The sequence below is a fragment of the Epinephelus lanceolatus genome, chromosome 6 (genome assembly GCF_041903045.1).
Source record: "Epinephelus lanceolatus isolate andai-2023 chromosome 6, ASM4190304v1, whole genome shotgun sequence".
Classification (NCBI taxonomy): Eukaryota; Metazoa; Chordata; class Actinopteri; order Perciformes; family Serranidae; genus Epinephelus; species Epinephelus lanceolatus.
The window spans coordinates 32,066,606-32,083,981 of record NC_135739.1 but is presented as its reverse complement, the minus strand read 5'-3'; the positions used below and the strand labels follow the sequence as shown (position 1 = coordinate 32,083,981).

Sequence of the window (17,376 nt, the reverse complement as noted above, 5' to 3'; positions counted from 1 at the left end):
GGACCATTTCATTGTTTTGCAGGTCACAAGTAAGTCTCAAGTCTTTGTTCTCAAATCCTGAGTCAAGTCCAAAGTCAAGACTGAGAAGTGCCAAGTCCTAAACTTGGAGTTTTGAGTCCTAAACAGGTCATAAAAGGCTCCTCACCAATGATATTGCAATTTTAACAACAAAGTGATCATATATTAAATTTACAAAAATCATTAATGCTTTGTTAAAACAAGTTTCGTGGAAGTTTTGTAATTTGTACATTTTGCACATTATGTTGACTTGCTGGCAATGAATAGCATTAACATTAGATGACTCAGGAAATGAATTGATTCGTTTTACACTTTTTAAACAACATACTTTTTAATCTGTGGGCTTGGGGGAATGTATCCAGTATTTTTAAGTCGAAAGGCTCAAGTCCAAGTGAAGTCACAAGTCATTAGTGTTTAGGTGCAAGTCAAGGTGCAAGTCTTGTTTGATCTTGTGTGGTCAAAAGTCATTAAATTTGTGACTCCAGTCTGACTCAAATCCATGTCATGTGCCTTGAGTACACACCTCTGCTGTTTACTTCTTGTATGTAGGTCTTATTGCCACTGCCACCATGCTTAAAGTTCACAACTCCTTCCCATCCTGTCATTAAGAGGCACGAGCCTTGCACACCTGCACCTGCCCTTGAGGGGATCAACATCAGCCTCTCTCTAAATAACAGTTTAGTTGTTATACTGCAATGTGACCGCTGGGTGTCACTGTCCCGTCACACTAGCCACCATGCCGGGGAGGGCGGTGGGGAGACCTGACCATTGGGCATTCAGCTTGGGTCAGGTGGAAAAGAACGGGTGATTGGTTTACGATCCGCCATCCTCCTCCCTGATTGGACAGAAAGGTGTGAGAGGCGAGAGAGCGGAGATCCACCAGCAGTGTATCCGCTCCAGTCCCCGCTGACTGTGCCGGTGCAGCACACACACTCATACACACACTCATACACACACTCACACACAAACTGAAGTGCTGAGATGTGACTGTTTACCAGAGGAATACAGCGTGTTTCTGTGGGATTTTTTTTTACACTGACAGCCGGATAATGGGAGCCGACAGGCGGGGAGTCAGTGTGGCCATGCTGGCCACTTGGGCTGCGGTGCTTCTCTGTGTGGTTACTCCGGTGTGCGCAGTGGAAGGTAGGATTGCAAAGAGGGGGACGTTTTGCACTGTGCCGGTGGTGCAGGGTGAGAGCTTGAATTCATGTGGTAAAAGCTCCTGTCAGATGACCTGCTTTTTATTATCCCTGTAATAATCTTTTAGACTTACAGTTTAACTTTGTGTAGAGCTTTAAACAGCTTTCTGACAGAAACTTAAACTGTGATATTTAAGTGATTTTTAAAGCTTTAGGATTTCTCAGCAAGTTTCTGTTTGTCAGCTAGTGTTTGGGGTTTAATATGAGAGTTAATTAACATTTCAGCAGTGGATTTTTGGACAGAACAGGAATGCAGCTGAGCCTTTTTGGAGGTTAAAGATAATGTCTCCTGCTCAGGTGTCACAGCCCACATTATACAAAATAAGAAATAGCAGAAAAAATAACCTGCAGGCTTTGTGCTTCTGTGCTTCTGAAAAATACAATAATGTAATATCAATAATATGCATGCAAAATTCTGCCAGGCATGAAATAACATGGTCGTGTTTATTCCAGTTCCATTGTTTAATCAAAGAGCACTGTATTATTATGATGATAGAGGCTATTCACCTATGAATTGCACTGAAAGCTTTGCAGTGTCCTATGATGTGTACATGCTGTATCCTGTATTGTTTGGTGTTTAGTACCAAACATGAATGTGTTTCTCCCTCCTGAGTGCACTGTAGTAATGCCATTAACACACTCGCTGGTGCTCACCTGGAGCGGCAAAGTGAATCATAATTATAGCTCGCAGGTGCCCAGTCACTTCATGTAGCTGTTGCCACCTCCCCTGCTTCCCCACCCCCTGCTCCTCCCCAACATCACCTCCTGCTCCTCCTGCTGTTTCTCCTCCTGAAGCATCATTTCCCCCACGCTCCGTTCCAAACGCCACCTTCTGCCTCTTTTGTCGCACCTCTCCGAGAATGATCTCCTGCTACCTCTCCCAAAGCATTACCAGCTGATGCTCCTGCTGCTCCTCACGCAGATTCAGCCCCTGCTTCTCCACAAGCATCACCTGCTGCTGCTCCTCTTCTCTGAGCATGTTACTGCTGCTGCTTCTGTCAGTATTAGTATTACCCGTTGCTCCTCCTCTTAATCTGTCTTTAAGCGTCCTCTGGTGGCACTGCTCCTCTCCAAGCATCAGATTTTACTCCTGCTGCTCTCTCTGCTCGTTCTCCTCCCCCTCCTCCTTTGCCTCTCCCCAAAGAGCACCTCCTGCCTCTCTTGCTGCACCTCACCACATGTATGAGTATGACCTCCTGCTGCATCTCCCAATGCATTACCACCTAATGCTTCTCATACAGTCAGCCCCTTCTCCTCCACATGCATCACCTCCTGCTGCTCTCTTTCTGACTGCTGTATCTGCTGCTGTTCCTCCCCAAGCCAATTACCTATCGCCCTTTCTGCTGCTTCTTCTTCCCAAGCACCACCTCCTGCTCCTCCTTTCCAAGCATCAAATCCTACTCCTGCTCTTCTACTTCTCCTCTTTCTTAAGATACACATGCTCCTCTTTCGCCTTGCAGCAAACACGACTGCTCTGCCTTGTACTCCTCCCCAAGCATAACTTACTGCCTCTCTTGTTGCCCCTCTCCAAGCGTCTCCAGCTGGCGGTCTTGCTGCTCGTCCCCTAGAATCTCTTGTTGTCTTTCCACAAATGTTACCTCCTGCTGCTCCTCTTTGAGCAGTGCCAACTGATCCTTCTGGTGTTCACTTATTGTATCCCCCTATACATTACTCCCAAACATCAACTACTGGTACTGCACCTCTCCCGCTTTCTCCTCTTCCTCTTCAAGCATGGCCCCCTGCTGCTTTTTCCTCTCCTCCCCACACATCACACACTAATACTGCACCTCTCCAACTGTAGCATGAAATTCTACTCCTGCTGCTCTTCCTCAAGCATCACTTCCTCTCTGAGCATGACCTCCTTGCTCCATTTTCTTCCTCTCTCTAAGTATCTCCTCCTGCTGTTTCTCCCCATGCATCACTTCCTGCTCCACCTGCTGCATCCCTTGCTCCTATCCCTCTGACATCCCTCCTTCCTGTTCTTCTTGCTACTTCTCCCCAAGCATCTCCTACTGCTCTTGCCACTGCTGCTGCTCCTCAAGACCCCCCTTCTCCTTCTCCTTCTCCTCCTCCTCTTGTTATTCTCCTTCATCTTCTGCCAAGTCCTCCACCTGTCTGGCTTTCTCTTCTTCACCTCCCTTTTGCTGCCTCTCCTGCTCCTCCTACAGATTCTCTCCATCAGCCTCTACTCCCATGTCCTCTACCGCGTCTCCTCCTGTTCCTCCTCCTCCTGCCGCTGCTGCTGTCCCGTATGGAAGCGCTAGATTAGTCTACTGCTGTGTTTTAATGGTGCGCGTAATGACGGGCTCCGTAGTGAGTCTCCCCCATTATGAGACATGTAAATGTGTTGAAGGGCAGGTCTATTTTGATTAAACAGAACTGTGTGTGTGTGTGGGAGAGAGGGAGAGGTAGGAGGTTAAGATGGAGAGAAGAGACAAATAGGTACAGTGTGGGTGGTGGGTTGTTTTGTGGTCACGGTGGCCTTTTCATGGTAAGTAGGTGCTTAATGAACTGACATAAGCTGATCTGAGTCTGTTGGTGTAAAATAGACCCACTGCTGACACAGTCACTGCTATTATCTCTTCTCTGTGTACACCATCACACTTCTTCTCTGTAAACTTTGAGACTTTTTTTTTCTAGAGCCTGACCGATACATTGTGATATTGCTTCTCACTCGGGGTGTAGCAATAGAGGTATTTGTATTGAACCGTTTGGTACGAGACTTCGGTTCGATATATATTGCAAACCAAATGATTTGTTGAACTATCCTGTCACATTTGGAAAAGAAAATATACAGCTTAAACCATGCTGAGTAATATGTTCTCATTGCTGCTGTGCTCAACAAGGTAGCCCACGTGACGGAACAACGCCTTATCTGCCCGTCCCACCATCAAACCAAAACATTCTTCTCCAGTGAGACACACTGGTAGCCACTTCTGTTTTGCTGTGAATTATGAGGGCGATGGCGAGAGAGAGTGGTGGATAAAAACACAGCGATCCAAAGAACAATCCACCAAACAGCTATGGACTCTCTTAGAAGCTGACCCAGTAGCATAGCAACATACACAAACCCCAAGCTGAAGCACGAGCCGCTGCACAGGAACAGACTCTCTTAAGCAGCCAAGCCAGCAGCACACACAGTCCATGGTTGTGCAGCACACACACCATCCGAAACAGGGAACTGCTGCGTAGCTATTGCATGGACATATTAGGAGAACTGGATACAGCATTGAATGTGGGGCCCCTTTTATCAGTAATGCATGAAGCAGAAATGGTTCAACTGCTGTGTATAAAATCACCCAGATGATCCAGATATTATCGGTGCTACCTTTGCACTGTGTGGCCCAAAGAGCAAGCTCACTAAACTTATGGCCGGTTGAGCTATGCTGAGTGCCACCAAGCAGCTAACTTCCGCTGGCCATACAGCTAACTTTTGTTTTAGCACTCCGCTAACTTCAGTGGGGATAAAAAGATTTGATCTTGCAGCTCTTATAGATTTTCCAAATGTTACTGGACCGAATGGATCAAATCCTGATAATGAAACAAGTCATTTCACTGCGGTTATGAGACTCAAAAAACAAATGTATCCACTAATTTACAGACAGCTCTTTTGCCATGTTATTCAATGGGAAAAAGTCCTTTCTGGCTGCAGTGCATCATGTGACAGACCCCTGAAATTACAGTACCACTGTTTGGCCACTATGAAAATTGGCTTCAAAGCGCAGTGCACTGCCTGGAGGCCTGGGCTATAGCCTCTCAGCAGCAGCTTACGTTATCACAAAGTACACACCCAAGTAAGTAACTGCTGTCGGGTCGTGTAGAAGATTGGGTCAGAAAGACTGACAGGTACATTAGTGACAGCTGTTTAGCTTGTGTTGATACAGCTGTAGCATTAAAGATGTTTATTCATGTATTTGTTAGACAGGAAGAGCTAGAGCTTGTGGGATAGAGGGAACTCGCTGCTCACACACAGTGGCAAATTGAAACAACACTGATGCTACGCACTCGAATGTTACTAGTAACATGGTAATGATGATTCCAGTGCATCATCAAGCATGCTTTTAGGTCAACCCAAAAAATCCTGAATACAGAAATGATGAAAAGCAGTTATTTTACATGTTTTCAACAAGTATTGTCTAACATTTGTAATGTATTTAGAAAGAAATCACTTATTTTGCTTCATCCAGACTTTAAGGAGCCCTTTTCAGCCAGACTGTACTTCCTGCTTTGTACAAAAAAGCCCAAGTTATGTTAGTTTTCATACATATAACATTTTAAAAAAAATCAAGGAAATCTTTCTGACATTTCTGCTTTTTTTGCTGCATCAAAAACATACTGAAGTGTGATGCTACTGTGTCGTATCAAACTGTTGTAGCCCTACTTCTTACAGATATATTAATATCAGCATATATGTTGGCCTTTAAGTAACAAGTAACTGTAGCGCAGAACAGCCAAAGATTTGTTTTGAGAAATCATTTTTGATTGGAGTCACCTGCTCTGAGTGAGCTCTGTTTTCTTTTGAAAGGACTTTGTTAGCTCCATTGTTGAGCTCTTTCCAGCTGATTTGTTACAGAAAATAATGGGTGTGCTCAATGCACACATGCATTTTGAGTTTGCCGTGCTTTGAACTCTGGTTTGAGTGGCACCGGAGAAAAAAATTAGAGTGCGATCGAGCTGGAGAATGAAGCGGATGCTTCCACTTTTTAAAAAATCCAATCTGTCCAGAATCCTTCATTCAAGCTTGCCATGCTCTGCTTACATGCTCTGCTGCACATTATTTTCTTGAATGAATGGCACTGTTAATAGCCAGTGTTTGGTTTTTCCATCCTGGGCTACTGTTGAAAGAACATGGTGGATGCAGTGGAAGAGAGACCGCTCTGTTGGTGCTTCTTAAAGTCAAGGAAGGATCCTTCAAAGGCTACATCATTCAATCCAGCCAAAAGACCATTGCAATGTCAAGGATCCTTTGAATTCTACCATGGACCAAGTCCTTCCTTCAGAGAATGTTCAAGGATGCATGTACATATCCTTAAGTGGGCATGAAGTACCCACAATTCTTTGGACACAATTAGCCTGTTCCAATGTTCACCGCATGCTATGAAGGAGTTTTTCTGAGTCTTTCTTGGACCGAACTTGGAAGGACCCATTCTTCTAAGGAAGCATCCTTGTCTTTGAGAAGCACCATGTGTGTAGACACAAATGGATCATTCTAAGGTTACAAAAACACAACCATTCTTATTTTCAGGTGATTATAAACAAATGAAAACATAGTCATGGATATTGTATACTATTTCTGCCTATTCCCTAAATTCTACGCACAGGGTGTTAAATAGATTGTTTGTTTAACAGAATAGCATAGAACTGGGAAAAATGCTTTTAACAGTTTCAAAGAATGTAAGTTGACTTAATCATATAGTTTTTATGCCTGATATACAGTTTAGGATTAGTTTAGGATTCCTATGGACCCTTGCAATCCTTCAAAGTTTGTGAACTTGAGGTAAAATTCAAGGCCTTGAACTTTTTTGAAAATAGACATGGTTCATTGAAAGTGCTTGAATTTCTACATATCTTTGTTGCCTGCAAGCTTCTGTAAATCCTGCTAGGTCCCATAAAAATTCTCAGTGTTGCAAAAGTAGTTAACAGTAGTTTCCTTACATTTAAGGAATCAGGCCTGGAAAGTCCTTGAATAGACCTTGAATTTAATGTCTAAGAAGGTGTGGGAGACCTGGTAATTTCCATCCACTGACTAGTTGATTAATCAACTAATAGTTTCAGCTCTATTCTGTAGACTACAGCATGTAATGGTTGGAAGAAAGCCTCCCTGTAGATGTCATTGCACACGAAGAAACCAAAGTTGTGAAATCAAGTGTGATTTAATAGATAATGATAAATTACTAATGACAGGCTATTTGTACTCTAATCAAAAACTTATTATGTACATAAACAGGCTTGTCCAAATCACATAACTTCATTTAATGTTTGTAATTGTTAAGTATTGGGCCGCAACTAACAAACATGTTCATTATCAATTAATCTGATTTTTAATTCTTGATTCATCAAATAATGACATGTCTGAAAAATACCAGTTATAACTTCCCAGATCTGAAGGAAGTGTCTTCATATTATTTATTCAAACATCCTTCCAAAACCCAAAGATTTTCAGTTTCCTGTTGCATGTGACTGTAAAGTAAAGCAGCAAATCCTCATATTTGGAGAGCTGGACCCAGAGCATTTTTAGTATGACTGAAATCACTGATCAATTATTAAACAATCAGTTATCATAGTGGTTGCACATTAATTTCCTGTTTGTTTTTTTAATTTTGTTTTTCTGCTTTGAGTAATCGTTTCAGCTCTACTTCAGTAGGCTATAGTTTGTTAGTTTGTAAATTCAGTTTAGTTAGATGCAGCCTCTTTTTCTTGTGTCATTAAGTGATATTGATGCCTTTGTTAGTGCTGTTTGCACCACTAGTGCGACAAGTACTTGCCACCGGCATTATAGCTCAGCCACCTCCGTGTTTGCTTATGACATTAGAGGTGAGAACCATGTGCAGGCAATCCCGGCCCAGATTCTGAATGTCGTACATAGCTGTTTTAAAGTTTCACTCAATTCTCAGTTTTTTTCAAAAATTATTTGTTTATGTTAAAAAATGAATATCAGTTAATGTATGATTTCATATTTACAAATCCATAATAACAGTACCTTCCATTTTAAGTAAGCATCAGTCAGGCATAAGTGTTTATTCTTCCTCTTTCTGCGTTTTTCAGTTTCTTTTGAAAATTTTTTTCCACCAAACCCTGCCAATTGCTCTGTGTGAAGTGAGTACGTTACTAGATTTGAAATATTTTTGTCTTGATCACATTGGTTGTTTACAAAAGTACCCATCAGAAGCTTTTTGAAAGCAGTCTTTGCAGATTTGGGCCAAAATACTAGAAAAGTCTGCTCTCATGAGTGTATAGGGAATACATCACTATGACTCTGGCTGTTTGCTGTCTTCTATGTAGCTGAAATTGCTGCACAAATACAGTGACCTTTACATTCCCTCAGGATTTACACCTTTTCAGAAAGCCTGAAATGCGGTACAGTAATCCAGCATTTGACCCTGTAATTTTGAAAGTCAATGCAAACCCTGACCCAGCGGATATTGTTGGGTATAAGTGCTACATATCCCACAAACAAGCCTTGGGAGGGGTGGCAAAGTCATCTGTGCCTGAACCAAACGCCCAGTCAGCAGCAGGCTCTGTCACTTGAAATTGCTGATTTGTGTCAGTGTTGAGTGTCGAGGGGTCGAGGAGTTAATTTCTTTCGACTTTTTCATGCAAGAGCTACGACTGTTGTTGGAGCCTAATTTAGAAATGCTGAATTTGTGTGCTGCTGAGGCGTGGCTACATGTACAATATGAACTGTACATATCATTTCTGCTCCTACATGCAAACTATTTTGGTCCTTTTCCCTGGAGCCTAAACACATACATGCCATGCCCCATCTGTCATCCTGTGGGAATGCTAAAGGTTAAACATCGTAGATCCTGTTTTTAGATGCTGGTCTAAACATGACAAGCAGTAATTTGTGACTTTGTTGTATGCAAAATGTGTTTGTGTGTGTGTGTGCAACTAATGATGAACAAATGATCTCCTCAGGGAAACCAATCACACACTTATTGCTATAGATGACACACTGCACGTACAAGCGCTGCCGCCACACATACATACTGTACCCTGCACCATGCTCTGCAAGCTCATGTTTTAAAGATGTGGTTTCTATATTCATCTGGTGACAGGTTATCAATGTGACAGACAGATAGTTGAACTGGGGAAAAGTAGGAGCCTGGAAGAAGATCCTTCTCACCGGTCCTGAGGCTTTTACTCCAGTGTTTCCCAGTCTATTTTTCCTCAGGGCCTCCCTTCAGTATAAAATATTTATTTCCACGTAGCATTCAAATTGTTTCAGAATAAATTTTCCTCCGTAAGGTACTTGGAACCTGTGGGAATATTTACCTTTTGCTGTGACGCTCAGAGTCCTGGGCTTTGGTGCTGTGTTTCCCACGGCGAATTGGGCATCAAGAGGCAATTTTAGATCAGTCACTCTGGTATTAGATACTATGCTTTCTCTATACCCACAGGCTATCAGACTTCAATATCACAGCTTTCAGTGGTTCAGGAAGTCATTTCCACCAAAACATGCTCAATGTTTACTGAGATGTGTTTAATAACTTCTATTAGTGTGAAAATATATCCTTAACTATGAATCTTCACACCTTGGCTGTGAATTTTCACACAACTCAACAATCCTCTTCTTATATTCAAGGAAGAACTTGTTGTGATGAGTCACGCCAGTTACGGAGGAAGAATATCATTTTTTAAATGGATACATTTGGCTGCATTTCTGTTCAACAAGATCTAAAATAATTTACACTGTAACTGTAGCTGTAGCTAATCTTTTAAGTGTTTTTAAAAGATTAGTCTAGAAGACCCAAGTCTAGTCTCAAGTCCTTTCTGGCAAGACAAAGGGCCATGTTGGGCTGTCGGTGAGTTTCTGTCACCCTAGTTTTTGTTATGGTGTTGGCACTAGTTGGCCCTTGTCGGCTTTTTTCAGCCGATTCAGAATGTTGAATTGGAAGAAGAAGGTGTGAGATCGAGACATTATATTAGGTAAGATTATTTCTTGAGCCATTGAGCTCTTCAGCAGTAATGGTTAATTGTTTTATTTGCTAGCGCATGATACATATCATTTGTTCTTTAAACATCTGGTTATGTTGTTAATGTGCTAACTAGCATCTTAAAACTGCAATGTCTGTCTCCTGTGTCCACTTTTTGAATGACACATACAGACTAACACAGCTCGTATGGAGAGTTATTTCCTCTCACACAAGCACAGAACGTGTGTGCTAGTTGGTCGTTGGCTGTTGACTATGTCGAGTGATCAAGTGCAACTTTTTGGTGGAGGCACAGGCAGTGTGAGGTGACGGTGACACAACAGTCGGCCTTTGTTGTCACTAGATCTTTGGTATGTAAAATGTCATGGCCTTAAGTCAACCAAGTCCTCATTTGCAAATCACAAGTCTAGATGCCAGTCCTTAAGTCTCGGAGTCCATTCAAGTTTCACAGTGTCTGAACATTTTCCTTTCAGCACTACATTAATAGTACTAAGACACAGTCCCTGCAATGCATAGACCAAATAATCAAATATTCAGGCTGTCTGGCTATGCGAGGCCAGGCTGACACTGTGTTATTTATATTTCATTGTCCAAGTGAGTTCAAAATCTAAGAGTTGAAAGTAAACATCTCATGGCAGCCAAGTCCTCCAGACAAAAACCAGCACTGTGCCACTGAATTACATACATATAGTATACACACAGACCTTAGATGGCATTTTGTGCATGCAGTATTGTAAATGAGTCCCAGGCTAGAAGATGCCCATGCACAGCATTATTTTATAGATGCTATATGTTTAGATCATGTTAAATTCTTCAAACCCTTAATTGATCCTAAAATGCAGAGAATGCACTATTGTGCAATAGCACAGTGATGAATATGAGTCCAATAGTCACTCCTGAAGGAAACAGAGTGGTGTGGTGATGACCTTTATTTGTAGGCCAACAGGAAAGTTAGTGTTGCCCTGGTTCCCTCGTCAAAAAAGCCATTTGGGATTTTTTCGTTGGACTCTGTATTAATGCAGAAAATAAGCTCTGTGTTAAACAAAAGTTTTTTGTTTTTTTTTAAAATCAAGATCATTTCCATAAATAAACACCATTTTTATGATATTTGAAGCGTAAATGCAATAGCCATAAATAAAAAGCTAACGTTAGGCTAGAATCAAATTGCACCACCGTTGCATGACATTGCCACCACAACAAGGCTGTTCTGTGGTCTCATTCAGTCACTTGTTAGCAACTGTCTTTTTTGAAACACCCAAAGGCTTCAAAATGTACGAGTGAGGTTTTTACTAACATATTTTATCGAAAAAACAAAACAAAACACACAGACCTTATTTCAGGCATGTAACCAAAAACCTTTTTAAAAAGATCCACTGACTATGAGATGAGAGAACCCAGACTGCTAAAATGCTAACTCATTTCCGGGTTTTCATATGACTCATTCCTGCTCTACTCCATATCTGGCTTTTTAGCTTCTCAGTGCTCCACAGTGTTCATCAGATACTGGAGTTGCTGACTTTGTCTGTCATTTGGTGCTCTGCAGGTAATGTATGGTTGGTTTATCAGGGCTTTTTGCTGAAGAAGAACAAAACCAAACCAAAACAATGAGCTGAGAGACCCTAAACTTCACAGTATAGCTGAGGGGATTATAGCAGCTTAAAGCTTGACATGGAAAATCTGTGCTGGTGCCTGACCTCTGAGGGGAATACTAAAGGCTTATAGACATCTAGAAAGTGTTGTGAAACAACACGAGCCGTCCCCTCTGTATACAACCTGCTCAGTGAATATACCGTTCATATCAACAGCAGTCAATCAGCATCTAAAGCACCTTTAATACAAACATTTAACTACAATCACTATTTCTCCTCCACAGCTGCCATCGCTGACATGTTTAAAAAAGCGTAAATTGATTTTAGCAGCCGAGAGAAGCAGAAGGCTTGCACATTATAAAACACTTCACCACCCAAACTCCTCGGGTTATTTGCATAACAAACCAGTCTAAATAGATTATATTTCCCTGATATGAAACTATAATTGATACAGAGCACTGGTGGGCATAAAAGGAATGAACGGATCCTTTGTTTTCACCTCAAATTCTCCCTTTCCTTTCACTTGGGTCCATTATGCTGTCACTTCAACTAATTTGCAGCTCAAAGAGTCACATCAATACACCGCTGTATTAGACAGACGGCAATGGCATGCTCTTTGAGTTGTTCGGTTTTCTCCCTTCAACATGCAAGGTAAGCGATAGCATCAATTACCCTTTGTTTCAGGGAAAGGCAAAATAATTTCTCTTCACTCATTGCGGTAGATTTCACCAATAAAAAAAAAAACACCTTATTTTACCTTGACCTCAGGCCTCTCGCTGGCTTTTCTACCTACTGGTCGTAGAGAAGAAAAATACAGGAGGAACGAGAGAATTTGGAATATGCATGCACTGCTTTTAAATATAAATAAAAAGAAGCAAAGATTGCTGTGGATTGCATGTCTTACTTTTCCTGTAGTGATGGCACAGGATCGGTGGTGCACCAAAGAAACACATGTTAAATGTGTTTTCTTGTGCAGTGCTGGCATGCAATTTACAAAATGTTGTGCAATACTTTTTTTTAACATGAATATCACAATTGTGTCCAATAATAATAAGGTCAAACCTAGTTTAAGTGCAAAAGTGTGTTTGCAAGAGTGCTGCAACTATGACTTTCATTATTGTTTAATCCATAAATTATTTGTTGAAAGTTTATCGATGTCAGAATATATTGGAAAATACCAATCGTATGTTCCCAGAGACTGTCCTCTGCCTCAGAGACAGCCATAGCCAGAATGCAATATGTTTTCGGGTTGTCTGTCCTTCCCATTCTTATGAAGGCAGTATCCCAAGAAAGAGGAAATTGCTCTAATTTTGCACAAACATCTACATGGACTCAAAGACTAGCTGATCAGAATTTGGTGGTAAAAGGTCAGGTTCACTGTGACCTTTCATCTGCCTCATTCTCATGAACCAGTATTTCAGGAATTACTTGAGGAAATGGCTTCAAATTTGGCACAAACGTCCACTTGGACTTGGACTTGGGCTATTCATAGTAGTATTGTAGCAGCAATAAAGGAGCTGTTTATGTCATTCAAAGCATAAGCAGCAAAAAAAAATTGCTATGTAAAGATATAGTGGAGAAATGGTGTCCTGAGCAGAGAATAAAGTCACGCCCCCCCCTGTATGTGTTGTAATCATAGGTTCTCTGTTCTTTGTTGTGGTAGATAGCCCGCCTATTCATGTATGTTAAGCAGGACTTATACTTGTGCGGCAGATCCTACCTGTCTTATACTAAACGTGTTTTCCAAACAAATATAACATGCTAACATTATTAGCACAAGCTTATGGTATTTTACATTGTATAAACTGACCTAGCAGCTAGCGGTATTTTCCACTTCTCATATAAAACCAGAGACAACAGCAACATTTAACAAAGGTAACGATACATAATTTGGCTCCGTTACAATGCACAAGGTTCACCAACAAAACAACTGTCATGCCAAGCACCTTTTCCAAACAAATACAACATGCTAACATTATTAGCACAAGCCTTTGGCATTTTACATTGTATAATTTAGCCTAGTCATGAGTGGAGATTTCCTCTGCTCATATGAAGCCAGGATAAATCCCAAAGTATAAATCCCTGAAGGATAAATTACACACAAGACTTAAAATGCTATTTTAGTGGAGGCTTTCCTGTCTTCACAATTCAGTGGTTCTTATCTGTGAAATGAAAGTAAATAAAAACTTCATTTCTACTGAGGGAAATGGTTTCAGCTTACAAAAATAGACAGGAGGTCTGTGTCGCCGCAACATGTGGTTACATTTCTGGGATGGTGCACATCAGGCTATGGGGTAGGTTACAGCGTAGGCTCCATGTCGACGCAGATCCTATGCTGTAGCTTCCGCCTAAGTGCCTGTGAGTCCCCATGTGTGTATTCCACTAATCACTAATCACTGGTGGTTACTGCTGATAATGTAGACAAAGTGTAGCTCCCACCCTCTAGTCCCCTCCCCCACGTAGTAATGTTAGCCCTGTCAGCACTGTTGCTGCAGTTAGCACTGCTCCCGCTGTTAGCACCATTAGCTGCTAGCCACCATCTCAGCCACCTCCTTGTTGAGAGCTGGATCATAGATATGCTGTAAATGTGGCATACAGCTCCTTTAAAATGACACCCTTCTATTCTGTGCTTTTCCATTCTTCCCTCTGCATGCTGCATACTGCAGCTCCTAGCTTTAGACCTTTATAGCTCAGCATGATTGAACATAATGGCCCATTATTTATTTGCTGGTTGAGAGTGGGCCCTCTGCCAGCCTCTTCAGGGTTCCTGCTGTGGGCATATGGTCTCACAGATAGCCATGCTGGAAATTAAGGACTGTGTCACTGTTGAAGCAAAAGAAAAGGGGGGAGAGGACATAATGGGTGAGACAACACACATCAGCGAATTCGCCTTACTGTGAAAAGGTTGCGGGCAGAAAGTGCCCCATCAGAAATTTCAATCAGTTATGATTTGAGAGTAATGTTAAACAGTATAAATGTGTTCAGTGAATGTACTAAAGGAGAAGTTCACAAGTTTTCGAGTCTATTGTAGAATAGATGCCTATATAAAAGAGGCTCTTTTTGCTGTAATCATTTTTTCTTGTGATACATACCCGTTTTTTTCGAAATGTGCTTCCACTGTAATCCACAACCCTTGTTCAGTAGAAAAAAAAAATCAAAACTTTAACTGAAATTAATATGAGGCATCAGGAGTCTGAGTCAGACAAATCAAGTTGATACCTTTCTGAATTACAGTCTTCTTAGCATTAAATTCCCTCTTTGTGTTTCCCTTGAGCTGCAATAGAAGTATAAAAAAGACTGTAGCTTTAGAAGATGTCCACTGGATTTGTCTTAATTGAACCCTTTTATTAGATTTGGATAAACTTTAAAATACAATTTTTGCACAGTGAGAGGACTGGATTTTATTTCCCATCACTTACATTGTAAGTGCATTAGGAAGTGATCTTCTAATGGCTGGTATGGAGACGAGGGATACTTAGAGTAAGAAGAACCTTTTCAGTATTCATATGGGCACCTGACCCTTGTTTTTATAGGGATGCATCGATTTTGAAATTCTCTGCCAATACCGATGTTAACATAACTATTTAGCTGTTTTGTCCCAAACACGTTTTCTGTTGTCCCTGGGACAACAGAACGTTGGCTCGCCAGCTGCTACTAGCCATCTCGTCACACAACAGTGAGTGAGATCACAGAGCCCATTTGCCAAGCAGTCACTGTATTCTTCTTGTACCTGCTCATTAATTTAAGTTTGAGGCCGTTAGTCTGGAGCCGTGCTTTTTCGCCTGTGCAAAATTGATGTGACACAACAGGAAAACATCAGCCACCACCATTTGTGAACACCACCTTATTTGCAGATAGGTGAATGGTGGTCGATACCAAGGTCTAGCCGATAAATTAGTGCATCCCTAGTTTTTGGAGTTGAAAATTTTGAACCTTTCCTTCAATCATTAAGTCAACAACACTTACTGAAAATATTTTGTTTACAGTGAGTGTTTAAGATCCTTAAATCTAAGAAACCAGCAAATGTCTGATGTTTTTCTTGATAAATGACCTGAATGATTGACTTACTGTCAAAACCATTATCAGTTGATAAACTAATTGTCTTGGCCCTGAAAATCTTACATTTTCAGCAGCTGTCAGAAATAATTTGGCTTTTTATTTCTAGTAAATAAAACAAAACAAAACAAAACACCACTTCATAGCCGTGGCTCTCTACTTGCACAGAGTACAGGTAACATTTTCTGGTATTTCTATTTCAGTTCAAACTTTATCAACTCACGGTAGGTTGACCAAGTGCCCGTGCTCTTTTACAGCAGCTTCACACTTGCTCGGTTTCATCCACACCTGCCTTTTACAGCCACAGGCTTCTGTTCTGTTGGCTGCTAAGCTGCTCTGCTGGAGCAGTGGGGCATTCAGCGGTACTGCTCAGGAACAGAAGGAAACTGACCGCAGGAAAAAGAAAGATTATTGTTCAGGTCCAACACGTGTACTCCGAGTGTCGTTTTTTTGTCTGGCAAAATGTCATATGCTTTAACAGTGCACTATCATGACCCCACATTTCAGGCTTTCTTGTGGTTACATTTTTTCTTTTCTTATTCTCCTCACTAAATTTTCATCACAACAGGGGCAAAGCAAAAACCAGGGCAGAGCAGACAGGCAGGGGAGCGACGGGGGCAATTTTAGTTTGACAGTTTTACTCTGCGTGACATCAGTTATGATAGCAAATCTCCGGAGAGATGGAAAGAGCAAAAGAGGGATGGAGGAGGATAGAAAATGAGTTAAAGCAAAGAAAAAGACATAAATACAGTGACGATGAACCCAGTAGTTAGCCCTCTACAGTTTGATATATAGAGCAGATAGCCAATAAGTGTCAGGTCCCTCCCACAAGGGAGCCATTTTAACAAGCTCTTAGTGTTTGAGTAGCTGTTAGCAGGGTTGTAATCCAGACTGGCAATTTCTGACTGCTGCTGAATTCAAATTATAAAGCTGTGAACACATACGTATACACAAATAAGCCAAATATAGCAACCTCTTTCCATCAGCATCTACAGTTGTGTGAGGCTTTCACCCATCAGAAATACTTACGCTTTTACAGTATTATTCTTTTATGATTGTCTTAGATCATAGAGAGAAGAGATGTGGGGCACAGGGCATGCAACATCCTGTTGGCCATGAGCCAGGTTCAATATTCACATTGCAAACATCCAGCTATACTGCAAACATACAATGTACTGCCTTAAGCCACCAGTCCGCCTGGACACTTCAGAGCTGGAACACATTTCTTCACCTCAGAATGAGAAAATGAATTTTTTATTTGGGTCGTGGTGAGGAGTACACACACTAATGTACAGTGCAGTTGATCTTTTGTATGAAATCCCCTTCACTGGAACACCGACCTCTTTGGTGCACTCTGCCAGGTCATGCGGTCTTGAGCAGAATATACCCAAGTGATTACAACACTGCTCATTCCTTGTTGGGGAAGTTTTATTCTTTTTTTCAGGCGCCACATCAGCACAGTAGCAATGTATCTTTTCTTTGCAGAGGTGATATCACTTTCACTCAGAGATTCATCTCTAACAGGAGCTCTCAATGCAGATAGATGTACCTGAGGGAGTGTCAACAATCGCTGTACCAAGAGGCATGCATATTGACTTGAGTATGATGGTGATCTCAAATTAATAATAACGAGTCACACCTCCAGTGACACCAATTTTAAATTCATATGTAGCAGCTATCATCATATGTACATGAACTGATATGTCTTTCTAGTTTACTATACATGTAAATAAATGTATAATGTTGACTTAAAATTAGTGAGAGTTATGCACACTGTAATAAAATGAAGCATACATCTTCTTATGGATGATAGACTCTTGCTCTTCAGATTTGGCGTCCGTCTTGACTGTAACGTTAGCT

At 41.3% G+C, this 17,376-nt stretch overlaps 1 protein-coding gene across 1 annotated transcript in view; it reads left to right on the top strand.

The window, feature by feature from the left end:
- The first annotated feature begins 915 nt into the window (after positions 1-915).
- The window catches only part of LOC117253907 (ephrin type-B receptor 1-like), a 114,540-nt gene continuing 98,079 nt past the window's right edge, over positions 916-17,376 (top strand). The window contains exon 1 of the mRNA XM_033621770.2: positions 916-1,161. Within this exon, the coding sequence (XP_033477661.2) occupies positions 1,068-1,161 (94 nt within the window). The 5' untranslated portion in view covers positions 916-1,067. The remainder of the gene's footprint in view (positions 1,162-17,376) is intronic.